General features: G+C 42.3%; 1 protein-coding gene across 1 annotated transcript; it reads right to left on the bottom strand.

Annotated features, from left to right (window-relative positions):
- Positions 1 to 5,314: 5,314 nt before the first annotated feature.
- On the bottom strand, positions 5,315 to 13,160 carry gpr37l1a (G protein-coupled receptor 37 like 1a). Its single transcript, XM_034868968.1, has 2 exons — positions 12,275 to 13,160; positions 5,315 to 8,832 (listed from the first exon to the last, which is right to left on the bottom strand). The coding sequence occupies exons 1-2, from the start codon at positions 12,929 to 12,931 to the stop codon at positions 7,825 to 7,827; spliced, it is 1,665 nt and encodes a 554-aa protein (XP_034724859.1). The 5' UTR covers positions 12,932 to 13,160; the 3' UTR covers positions 5,315 to 7,824.
- Positions 13,161 to 13,576: the final 416 nt, after the last annotated feature.

The following is a 13,576-nucleotide window of genomic DNA, read 5'->3' as shown; positions in this document are numbered from 1 at the left end:
ATGAGTTTGTTGATATCATGTTCATCTTTTAGCATTGAAAACACAGATCGGGACTTCCAGCATGGAGTCATTACAAGGCTTTCTTTTCCACTGTGAACATGCGCCTGTGCTGCAGAACTTTAGAAAAGGGTGAATGTTACATTATTTATTTTCTGTTTTGCATCTTTTGTTGCAGAATCCACAATATTTAAATAAAATACTTGTACTTTGATGCGTGTCGTTAAGCTTCATGGGAGAGGTTCAACATGCAGCTGTAGCTTAGCGTTCATCGCAAGAGACAGACAGACGGGTTCCTACTGACTTGAGAAAATAATGCAAAAAGAAAAAAACATGCATGTCGCTGCATTTGTGAATTCAGAAAGCTTCATGACTTGAGTAGTGTTGGCAGCATCTTTACATCATCTCTGGGCACTTAAAGAGTTATTATTATTATTATTATTTTTATTATTATTATTAGAGAGTTCAGCTTATGTAAACATCACAGAAATCACAGCAGGTTGCTGTGTCAATGACTCCACCTCAAAATAAAGTTTAATCTCATAAAGACAAAAAAACATCTTTGTGTAAAGTGGAAATCGGATGTATGTATTTCACCAATGTAATCCTGCATGAATGGAAAAATAGTAAGACATGTCTGAAAATCTGCCCAAACAGTCCAAACACTACAGCCTGAGGTACATTCCAACATGTTGTTATGGTGTTCTTTTAAAAGAAATGCAGCCACATCAGTCCAATACAACTCAAAAAAATACTTGTTAATACCAGGTGCACACTAGAGGTTTTTTTTCCTGGAACATCAGATTTAACCGATGGCAAATAATTTAACACACCAGATGAGTCAGTCAGGCTCACACACATGCTGTTAAAACTAAGCTGTTTCACAGTGATTAACCCTCATGTTGTCCTCGGGTCAAACTGACTCGTTTTCCTATATCTATGTTCTTTTTAACCACCCAAAATAACATGATTGATTCCACACAAAGCTCTTTGGCAAGTACAAATCTCTACTTTCTTTATTTTCGGGGCGTCTTATTCAATTTTACAGCGTTTGAAAAACAAATTGAAGTGGTTTCCAAATAGTATTGAGTAAAAGTTGACATGTTCCAGTCTGTGATTGTCCATCAACATCCATTTCTTTAATTTTAGTCTAAATAATTCCTAACTTCTGCTTTTCTAACTCAAACATAAGGTATAATTTCCTATAAATAAGGTTTATTGACCAAAAATTCAAAAAATAACTGTAAAATTGAAGTTAATAAGTTAGTGTTACGTAGTGTTAAACGTCAACAAAAGTGACAGACAAAGCGTCAAAAGTGTTGAAAAAAGGGACAAAAACATAAAAAAAATTAAAAACATTGTTAAAAAGCTACTTCCCATCAATGGGAAGACAACACGAAGGTTAGGGACTCGGGATGTCAAAGAATCTCGGGTGATCAAACGTGAATTCAGAAGAAGAAGAAAGAAGAAAAAAAAGAAAAAAGAAACGTTTAATTTGGGTTTAACCGTTTGTTTTTTCTTGAAAGACCACATTCAGATTTTGGCTTTTTCCTGCATGACTATTGCCAAGTTAATAAAAGCAGTTCTTACTCAGGGTTGAAAGCCCCCCCCCCCCCCCCCCCCCCCCCCCCCCCCCAGACTTCCGCCATGTTTCCCATGTCCTCTTAAAGAGCTCAATGAGGAAGTGGTCTGGGGGGCCTTCAGTCGGCTTTCACTGCCTGCCGTCTCACACTGATGTGACCGCAGAACAAACTGGACCCTCTTCTGTGTTCTGGTGACTGGGGGACATGAAGCATCCGGAACCTCTGGTCCTGATGGGAAGCCCTTAGCCCTAGAGTCCCCGTGGGACTCCAGCAACAAGCAGGGACGGGCCCGGCCTTTCGTGGAACCTATGCTGCAGTGATGGAAGAAGTACTCAGGAAAAATACCATTAAGTATTGAAATAAATGTGGAAAAATACTCCATTATAAGTAAAAGTCCTGAATTTGAGGGTACATAGGTATTTTCAGCAAAATGTACATAAAAAAGTAAAACAATATTCTAGAAGACATGTGTTTGTTTAACAAATCCAGATATTTAGCCAACTGTAACCATATACTGAAATATAATTATAGTGCCCCCAAATCCCATTTTTTGGCCACTAAAGGGCATGGTAATAAAATCCACGACTACACCTTCAATACTTTAAATATCGACGTAATTGAGCAGAAGGCCCCCTGTTGTCCTCGGGGTCCTAAGCAACCACTCAGTGTGCTGGCTCTGCATCAAGCCAACACAGAGCTCCACATGTGGACAGGACTCTGTTGGCATTACTGATCAGCACTGAGCTGTCGTCTTGGTGATGGGTGCTCAAAACGGATATTGTGCTGTGTTTCCTGATCCTGCTGAGCTAGGCAGAACGAGAAAAGTCCACACATATATATATATATATATATATACAGTGGGTACGGAAAGTATTCAGACCCCTTTAAATTTTTCACTCTTTGTTTCATTGCAGCCTTTTTCCAAAAATCAAAAAAGTTCATTTTATTTCTCAGTAATGTACACTCAGCAACCCATCTTGACAGAAAAAAACAGAAATTTAGAAATTTTTGCATATTTATTAAAAAACAAAAACTGAAATATCACATGGTCATGTAAAATTTAAAGGGGTCTGAATACTTTCCGTACCCACTGTATATATATATATATATATATATAGCCTGGATGTCAATACAATGAGGCCCAAATACATGAAGGCCAGTACTTCTATTTTGAAAATGTTATATGACATTTATTTTGCTAAACCAGATTATTATCTGTTCCATCATTCAAAAAGCTATTTTGTTGCTGTTCCCTGTTGTTTCGAGGACAGTGCCAGTACCATTTACTACACATCATAAGTTACAGTCCTCTGAGATAATGCAGTGCTGAACATAATCAACAGAATATGTGCATTGGCATGCTAAGCCAATGTAATTTAAAGGCCCCTTTTACACATGCAGTCTGTCCCTGATATGCGCAGGAGCCCTTTCTGCATGGGATCACAGGTGAATGGGATCAGGGATTGATATTCAGGGAAATCTGTCCCATCAAGTTCTGTCCTCAAGACCTTGGAACATTTCAGGGAAAATGCCAGTACAGCGTTGTTGTAAATGAAAGCCAAAACTTTGCGGTAACAGGCACAAAGATGAAAAGCTGCTTTTGAATAGGAATCCCCCAATTGTTTATGTTTTAGCATTTAAGCCATTGCCTTTGCAATTACACGTCTGGCCAACTTATTGAATATTACATTACAAGACATTACAAGAACAATGTCACCAGTCGTTCACCGCATCCAGCCAAGCCTTGCCCCATCTTCTTCTTCTGTTGAGTTTTATGGCGGTTTTGCATTAGCACCATGTGCTGGACTGTGCCTACCCCATCTGTTCCCGTATTGCCATGGCATGTGTGAAAAGGTGCAAGAGGAAAATGTAGTGCATGTATGAATAGTGAAAGGTGCCTGGAAGGTTATCCCAGTAATTTACAGGGATCTATGTGTGAAAAAGGCTTTTTAAAACAGTAAAGGCAAACTGCAGTGATAACTGTAGTGGAGTCACAAAACGTCTGTAACACAGTGTAATAATGTAAAGTGAGTTAGTGTTAAATGGATCCTCTGTTAATGGTTGTTTATGTCATTAAACTTCCTTCATACACTTATTTATATTTAGCCAAATTAGCTGGAATGAAATTACATACAAAAGGGAATTTCAGACCTGGGCCTTTAAACATTTACATCATTATTAGTTAATGCATTCCAGTTAAGTATTTCATCTCATTATGAACTAAAGTCTCCATGCAAGTTGGCTTCCACACAAAAAGAGTAAATGGAAACAACTGACTATAAAATGTTTAGCATTGTAAGGCATGTTGTCACTGTCCATGCAGTTAAAAGCATGTATCTGTACAGTTTATATATAAACTAAAGGCTTCAGTGTTTAAAGTCTCCTTCTAAAGCTAAATAAACTACTTGGATAAACATCTCCATTGACACTCAGATAAACTGGCAGACAGTAAATTTAGCGCACTATATAATAGATAGGGAGTCATTTTAGACGCAGTCTCTGAATCTTGTGCGGGTTCTACAGTAGTTATCGATTAACCTGGTTACTTACCCACCCTTACTTACTTCGGGCAGAGGCAGAACTCCTGAAAGCCAACAACTAGACGTCTTTCTGTGTGGTGGACAGCAGGAAGTCTGCACACAGGCCCCAGCTGGGTTGAAACACAGGACCAGGTGGGTTCAGGCCATATTGCTAACTTGAGGCCACCATGCTGCTGTGTCTCAAATGGTTGTCAAGGCAACTAAGAAGAAAAAGAGTTTTGCCTTATCTGGGTGGACGGCAGCAGGGTTTCGTCCCCTGCGTCTCAGCCCTCTTTCTTCTGTCTTCAGTGGCTGGGGCAGCTGGTGGGAGGCGGTGGGTGTCGTGTAGCTTAGCAACTCCCTCGGTAGATGGCGATTGATATGCAGCTTTGTTCGAGTGTGTGTCTCTCTGAGCCAGAGAGGGGGACGCCTGAACAAAGCAGGCCTTATTGAAGCTTCCCCTCCTCCTTGTCTTTGCCCAGGCACAACGACGTGGGAGGACAAAGTTTTCAGCTCAAAGGAACGAAGACGCTTACAACAGCAGGTCCTGAGAGTGTAACTCAGGGGCCCGCCGACATCTGAGAAAATCCTGAAAATACACGGGTGAGCGAGACATTCTTGTCTGCTCTCCCCAGCAACTGGTCAAAGAGCCGCTGTTCATAATGTCGACAGAAGCTCTAAGGCCAGCTGGTATGGTGAAGCTGTGACCTTTAATTATTGAATAATGACTAAAAGGAGCGTCACAGTCAGGCGTGAACAGTTTCCTCCTTCAGTGGGTGTTGAGAGCACTGTCGCGTGGCATTCCTTCCAATGGAGATCAGAGTTAACATCCAACATCTCTCTCTTGTTCCAAATAAAATGAATCCACATACAATAGTGTATAATGTTCATTCTGTTTTTCCCTCCATTGTTTGGAGAAAACATAATGTTTGGTTTCTGTTTTTCTTTGTGACTTTTCTCTCTGACGTCCTCTCATGCTTGGCAGCTTAACATTTGATGGATCTCTAACTGGACATTACAAAATATAAAATTTCTATGACACTGGGCAGGCGGTCAATACTTTTTGACACTGGGTTTTATTAAAACCGTTAAGCTTCAGTGTAACAGGTGGCCTACACATTCTTGTTTTTAATGGTAGCCCCAGGGACGTATAGGATCTGGCTGAATTATTCCTTTTAAAAAAAAAAACAGGCTCACTGGTCACTGAAGCTTTTCGACTTAACTCAAGGAGGACAATCAGGACAAATGCAAGTGCCTTTGTTGGGGACAAAATAAACTAGTTTGTGTACATAGTCACTCAGTGCAACAGTGTGGATCATCAATGTGTTTTTGGACAACATTTTGGATTTCTATGGCCCAGAGGAGGAAGACATGCCAAGCTTTGGATATACAGACAAGTCGTGTAAGAGGATCAATTCATTGTTGGTTTTGGTCTTGCCATGAGATTGGTTGACTATGATGAAAATATTGAAAATGAGCAGACTTGTCTTTTAAAATGTGATTCTAATACTAAAACTAAATCCAATGAAAACCTACCATAAAGATGTATAAAACCCAAATTCATAAAATGAGAATCAGAAAGAGCACTTTCAGAGTTTTTGCTGAACGGAAGTTCAAATCCATTATGCCCATTTCTATTCCAATTATTAGATTAATAAAAGGCTCTGTAAAAACAGGAAGGGCATTCTCCAACAGCTCTGTTTGCATCAGTTAATAATGTGTATACCAGACAGAAGAATTACTCACAGGTGACACAAAAGTAAGAAAATCTAAACTTTACTAAACAGAAAAGTTATAAAACAAGTCAAACTTTAAACTTAATTGACTGATAGGATGTCATCCTATTTTTAATTTGCTGTCTCACTAAAACAGCAAAATCATGTTAAAAAACTAAAAGTTCCCAGCAGTCTGTCAGTCTGCTGACATAAGCCATCTTAAAACTCCCCCAAACTCAAATGATGTGTTTCTATCTCATACAGTACTTTGAGCGGATGATACTAAGATCCTGAATGAGCATTAAAGAATTTAAAAAAAAACATGCAAAACAATAATGAGTCCTAAAATAAAAGGATTAAACCCGTCACAAATGGACAACACTAAACTATAATGTAGCTCCAGACAGTGGCTCCACACCACCAGTTCATACAGACTTAGATTAAAGGAGTATTCCATCTATTCCAACTCCGGTTTCATGTTGGTAGTTTTATCCATCATGTCTATCAGTGATGATAACTTTGTACAAGCCAAGTTAATAGCTGCGATTTAGTGATTTCACTAAAAACAAGTCTGACAGGTAAAGAAAGGTAAACAAACTTCACTTGGAAGAGAAAATGAGTCAACAATGTCAACATCCACCCCAGCTTACAGACGCACATCCTGCTTTAACTTTAACCCTTCTGTCCTTCCAGTTTCACCTTCAATAAAACCTGCCACATAAAGTGGTTTAGATGATCATGAGTATGTGACCAAGCCAACATTACGTGATTGTTGAACATCGTTGTCGACCAGATGTTCAACCTGGCCGCAGAGATTTGCTCCCATTTCAGTCACAAGAGCATTAGTGAGGTTGGACAGTTCCTCCCAAAAGTGATGGAAGGGGGTTGAGGTCAGGGCTTGGGGCTTTGGGCAGTTAAGTTCTTCCACACTAAACTCGGAAAACCATTTCTTTATGAAGCTTGCTTTGTGCACGGAGGCCATGTCACGTTAAAACAGGAAAAGGCCTTCCTTCAACAAACTGGGGGTAGCTCAGTCCGTAGGGAGTGGGGTTGGGAACCACTTGCTGGTTCAAGTCCCTGTACTTACGAAAGTACAGAGTGTGGATTGGTAGCTGGAGAGATGCCACTTCACCACACTGCCAGGTGCTCTTGAACAAGGCACCCCCCCCCCAAACAGTGCTGTTCCAGCATTGGCAGCCCACTGACTCTGACATCTCTCCATTTGTGCATGATTAGGTCCTAAGCATGTGTGTATTTGTGTGTATTTCACGCCTGTGTGTAGTGATTACTAACAAAACAGAGTCTAAATTGTAATTCCAATCAATAATCAATAAACGGTATAACTTATAATTATTACGTTATAAATTATTGTAACTGTTACCACAAAGTTGGACTCACACGGTTATCCCTTTATAGGGTCAAATACTGCATGGTCCGGCTCGACTCAACCCACTTTTAGTACCAGTATTTTTCTCTATGTCGTTTTCCACTGCAGACAGTACCCCTCGGTGTAGATGTGATTTTTAGCTGATGATTTAGCCACCCCACGTGGAACTGCTGCGACATCATCTTCAACGTGACACTCGCTAGATCCTCTTATCGGCAACCAAACACGGGAACATCTGCACTGCTGCTACCACACACAACTTCCACAACTCTTGCTAACGGAAAACCAGTTAAGAACAGTTTCAAGTGAGTCGACTTGAGTGAAGCCACGCTGTACCATGCAGTGGAAATGTAGCATAAGAGACCTAGGCAAAACGAGGAAAGACAGACTGAGACAGAGCCGTCCACATACTTTTGTCTCCAACTTGTTTAATCATCAGACTACTAATGTTTCTCGACCTGTAGGTCTTCTTCTAGTGCCCCAAGATCTCCACTATTATCTTGGGGAGTATAATATTATCATAACTGAAAAAATGATGGACAAACCTACAAGAAAAAAAAAACAAGTTGTTGTAAACCTAAATGATCCTTTAAAGTTACATGTGTTAAATGCAGTTCTGGACCTCAGCAGGGCGTGCCCATAACTGTTGAAGAGTCTTTCACCCTGTCGTAGCAGACGGCTGGTTCGGTCGCCAACAAGCTCTTCATCGTCTCATCTTTGCTGGAAGGCGACAGGGAGGATGGAGTGGGCGATGTGGGCGAGGAGAGGTTGGAGGTGACGGTGGTTGAGGCAGATGAGGATGACGAGGAGGTGCCGGTGGGGAGGCACTCTTCACAGCAGCAGCAGCAGCAGTCCATGAAGGCTTGGCCGAGCGAGTGACACAGGCACAGCAGCAGCACCGGCGTCGCCGAGCAACGCACAAACAGCAGGAACTGTCCAATCAGACTCAGCGCTGGCAGAGCCAGAGCCGGGAGCGCGGCTAAAACATTTACAGAGACGTATGCCAGGGTGATGTTACAAATGCTCTCCGGCAGGTTACATATGACGTACAAGATGGTGAGCGCCATCACGGTGGAGCGCAGCCTCTGCTCTCGAGTATGCTGCTTTTTCTTAGACGAGGAGGAAGCTGAAGAGGAGGAGGAGCATCTGCTGGTCACCTTGTCACCGGCGGGTTTCTGCGGTAGACGCTGGGCTAACACTTGTCTCGTCACTAAATCGCAAGCCAGAGTGAAGAGCAGTGGCAAACAGAGGTAGCACCCAAAGACCCACCACATGCGGGCCTCGTGGTAGGTCAGCACCAGAGAGTAGATGCTCTCTGGGAGCTCCGCAGACGGCTCACGGACACAGGTATCCACCTTAAACGTGCCTGGTCTGGCCCCAAAGACGTCCATCAGCGAGCCTCCCTGCTGGCTCTGCGTCGGCAGGCTGACGGTCTCCTGGAGGAGCTGCCACAGCAGCAGCTCAGGGGCAGCCAGCACCATGGAGCCCACCCAGATGACAGACAGCTTAGCTAGGATGGACTGGCAGGGCTCCACCTTGGGCGTCTGAAGGGGCCCGGGACCGGTGGCCGCTTGGAAGCGGTCAATACTCAGAGCACAGAGGCTGAATGTTGCCACACCCAGAGAGGACACCTGACAGAGAAATGACAGAAGGCGTGAAGATGAAGGTTAATGGCACATGGGGAACAAAACTGCTTTATAGATCAGGTATATGCTATTAATTAGAATCACTTTTTTGTTGCCAGGTTGGGAAACAAATGCCTTGTTTGGTGAGCATGACACTCAGTTATTATTTGTTATCTACTTCATTAATTCATCAGCAAAACCCCTCCAAGGTAATACGTTATTAGTAGAGTGTTCTTGCAATAATCCACGAGGTCACCTGTACAGGTGTAGACAGACAACCAATCACAATCATGTCTATGAGCAACTTAGTCTCCACTTAACCTAAACGTTGCACTGTGGGAAGAAACTCATACACACCATGCAACACATCTATCAAGTCAGCAGTAAATGTTAGCTTCAGCATGTAACTGCCTTGAAATCCAAAGTTGCGGTTCTTCAACAATAAAGAGCGTAGGTGTATTCCCCACAACGTTTAAAGAAAATATTCTGTAAGCTATTTTGCCGTCAATACTGCCGACGTTGTCTTGCTTTAATAAAATAAGTAGCCTATATATTCGATGAACAACTCTCTCCCCATATGTGGAACAAGGGTGATCCAAATCTGTCGCGCTATGTCCCGAGATAACCCTCCCTGTACGTCACCTAGCAGCAGCGCCGCGCCAGACAAGTTTCTGGTGTGTAGTGCATTGAAGAAATCCACGCAGCCGCCCAGCAACGCAGCCAGTGTGTAGCCGGCCTGACTGTCACTAACCCCCACCCCTATCCCCAACCATCTTGTCGGTGATTGGTTGTATTTTGGTGCACAGCCTGTGCCCCTAGTGTTTGACATTTACCACACCTCTTTTTCACAGTGTATTCAGGGGGCCGGCAGCTAGCGTATCAAGGAGAGAGGCCTATTATTTAAGACAAAAATTAAATCGCGCTGAAACCATGCAAGAACTCATAAATCATCTTTAAGGCTTTCCCTGCCTTGTTATGCCAGCCTACACGCAAACTAGCCAAAACTACAGTAATAGGATCTAGGTTGTCAGAAAGAGCTTTAGAAAACAAAAACAGGGAATTAGGAAAGAGGCACCGAGGGAGGAGAGAGCCATTATGTTGTACCAGCAGCCCTCAGCCCACAGACTGGGGACGGACAGTTATTGGTGCCTTGTGCACATTAAAGTCGGTGGTTTTGGACAAAACACAGACTATCATTATAGAGACTTGTCCTCCCTCTGGGAGTGCTTAATGACCTTAAACTGTAAAGACAAAACTGAGGATAACTAACACACAGCTCTAATTAGCATGAAAACAGTTTAACTAACAGAGCACAGGGGCGGCTGTCAGCGTGACCCTCTTTTAAACACTGCTCCATACAACCAGTACAAACTCCTAAAGACCACTTTAAGTGCATTAATTAATTAGCAAGAAACTCCTTCATTAGCATAAAAATAGGTGAAGAAACAAAGAAGAGAGGAGGCCAGCAGGCTGACCTTGTTAAAGACCACTTCATACAAGCTGTTATTACAAATTAGTAAAGCTTCACTTAGTGTTTTAAAGCTCTGTAGGAGTTTGGAGCTGGGTTAGAGCCAAAAACAAGAACTCCACAGGAAGCCAGAGTCCATGTTGAAATAGTAGACTGATGAAGCCACTGAAAACCCAACAATGGCAAATGAGAGGCTGTGAGAGATCTACATAAACACTCTGTTAGGGAAACTCGTTCAGTGATTGGCTGAGTTTTTCATTTAAAATAATCCTCTGGACTGTAGGGACAGGCAATCAGTCAATCGGCTAGCTGGTGGTCAGAAAAATATTACGACAAAATGGCAATTTCAGCACTCAAATTTGAAGTTTCTTGTTTTTCTCTGTTTTACATTGTAAACTGAAAATGTGTTTGTTTTTGACTGCTGGTCAGAATAAACCTCGGACTTGGACAAACTACGTTGGATATATTCCCTATTTATAACATTTTATAGATCCGATCTTATTAGACAATGAAATGCGGTTTAGCATCTGACCAGATGTGCAGAGTAATGTACATTTGTATATGGTATAAATACAGTAGGTAGCTATGATACTAAGGTATGTACAGTGTGAACATGTGCAGCAGTTGCAGTAGGCAGTGCATATAGAAATATACAATATATGTGATGTGTATTAAGCCCTAATTATATTTCATCAGCTTTCAGCAGATATGGTTAGAGCTAAAACAATTAATTGATTAGTCACAATATTAAAATGCCAAACTTTCCCTTGTTCCAGGTTTTTTTGTGTTTTGATATTGTCCATATAATTTTGTTGGGCTTTGAGTAAATGAACATCCGAGTCCCTGATAACTATGTCTCTGTGTTCCATTGTTTGGCCCTGTGAGCTGGGGAAGAAGAGCTCCTTCATGCAGGGCCCCGCAGGGCCCCACTGGCCTCCACTGATGGTTCATAACAGACAACTGAAGAGCCCAAAGAGCCCATAACAGCCCGTTTGTTGAAAGCAAAGACTGCTCTGAGTCTGAAAGTGAGGAGCAACAAGACACAAACAGGCCATTCATTCCCCTGGGTTTAGGCTACAATAAGTAGTAACATGGGGGTGTAAAAACAGCACCATAATATACTTATAATAGTGTGAGGGCAGACTTGAGGGACTGATTATTATCATCACATTAAACAGTTTGTTTTAAGAGTTCAAGTTGTTTAACATGTCTTTGCGCCATGGCTGGATTATATCTGAGTTTTGGTAACAAGAGTTTGAGTAACAGTTTAACTCACAATACTGTTAAACTTAATACTTCATTAAACATTTTTTTGCTGATGTAAAACACTCTGGTTGCAGCTTCTCTCTCTTTTCTAATACTAGCCTACAAACTGAATGGTTTGGGGGTTTGGATTGTTGGTCAGACATAAGACGTATAAAGACGTCCCCTTGGGTTTTAGGGAAACTATGATGGACATTTTTTCACCATTTATTTCACTTTTTATCCTACATACTAAGCAATTAATTTATTAGATTGATCAAAAAGATCACTGATATACAACACAGGATTTAACTGGTTAAACAGTGTCGTTCGTTACAGTCTAGTATTTGCATACCTCAAGCCCTGGTTGATTTAGAAAGGTGTAGAACTGTTTTAAAAAAAGAGGAATTCAGCTTAATCTTTCTAAAAACATTAGGCTACTTCATTACAGTTTTTTGTATGCGTATTTATTTTTTATATTCAGCTTTTATCCTTTAAATCGGTTTTGTTTCATTCCCTTTTAATGAACAAGGACGATTTCCCTTGGTATTTTCCACCTTTATAAACCTCTATGTAAATGTGCGCCTGCTCTACCCGGTGAACCAACCCGGCTACAAACACGATATTAAAGCGTTAATAGCCTAATGTAACAATGGTTTAACCTTTCGTCCTAGCATTTCAGTAAATGTACCTTTTACTGGAGTAAAATATTTTAAACATTCAACTTATTCTCCTCACCTCCAGATAGGGAACAAGCCGACAGGACAGGTCTCCTAACAACCTCTTCAAGGTAAGCTCGTGGAACACCACCACGGGAAGGCAGAAGAACAGCACGAGGAAATCCCAGAACGCTAGACCCGCCAGGACGCAGTTCCACGTGCTCTTCAGGTAGAAGTTATGCCACACGATGCACATGAGCGCAAGGTTCCCGACGATGCCTGCTGCGAACAGCACGAGCGCGAGCAGCATGACTGCGTACGCCCAGTAGGAGCCGTCAGTGCCCGGGAACAGCGGGTTGAGGAGCCCTGACCCGCTGCCTGACGAGGAGTTACCCGGCCATGCTGAGACGGGTGGCCGCGGTGTGGTAAAGTAGCCGCTCGGGTCGTCATACCGTCGCGGAGGCATATAACTGCTCGGTGAGTGAGGGTCCTTTTTCCTAAAATTCCCATCCTTCGCTCCTCGGGCAACTCGTTTCAGGTCGGGAACTCTCGGACTTTCAACCGGGTCTAGATTAGTCCTGCCCGGTGAGAGAGGCTCCTGTGTTTCAGCACCCTCCGTCTGCTGCGTATCATGCGCGGACCCCGCCTGAACCTCCCCGGCTGTGTGGGCTCTGCGGACGTGACGGAGGTCCGCGGTCCGCATACAGATTAGCAAAAGAACAAAAACCGGACTCATTTTTACCGTTGAACTAAATGTAACTGGTCCGTGTTATCTGTTTCTTTCACAGACATGTGATGAAACGCCTACTTTTACTCCAGGAATAAAAACAAAGTCCATAAAATTTCTCTCACAGTCGGACCTCAGTCCGGTCCCGATGGAGAAGCTGTGAGTTTGCTGCTCACTTCAGCACTTGTTATTCATCAGTATCAAGACAGACTGACTACAACAGAGAGCTTCCGGTTTTACATTTCAAAATACAGACTAAACCGGACTAAACTCATAAAGTGAGACCTCCCCTTTTGAGCACGGAGATGCTACAGATGTTAATAAGAAGCCTCTTTCCATCAACACATAATTGCATAAAACATAACATGGCCTAAATGAACTATCATTGTCCTCAGTTTGTAAACGGAAGTAAGTCATGGACTACAATTCCAGTCAAATAACCCACATTCAGTGTGTCTTAGATCTGCACCAGAAAGAAATAAAGTAGGTCTAAGTAAGTAAGTTACTGACTGACAGTCAGTCAGTAACACTGTGTGTGTGTGTGTGTGTGTGTGTGTGTGTGTGTGTGTGTGTGTGTATATATATACACACAGTTGTGGTCAAAAGTGTACATACACTTGTAGAAAATCACAATGTTATGGCTGTCTTGAGTCT

Source organism: Etheostoma cragini, chromosome 4, assembly GCF_013103735.1.
Source record: "Etheostoma cragini isolate CJK2018 chromosome 4, CSU_Ecrag_1.0, whole genome shotgun sequence".
NCBI classification, from domain to species: Eukaryota; Metazoa; Chordata; class Actinopteri; order Perciformes; family Percidae; genus Etheostoma; species Etheostoma cragini.
This window is presented reverse-complemented; position numbering and strand designations above follow the sequence as displayed.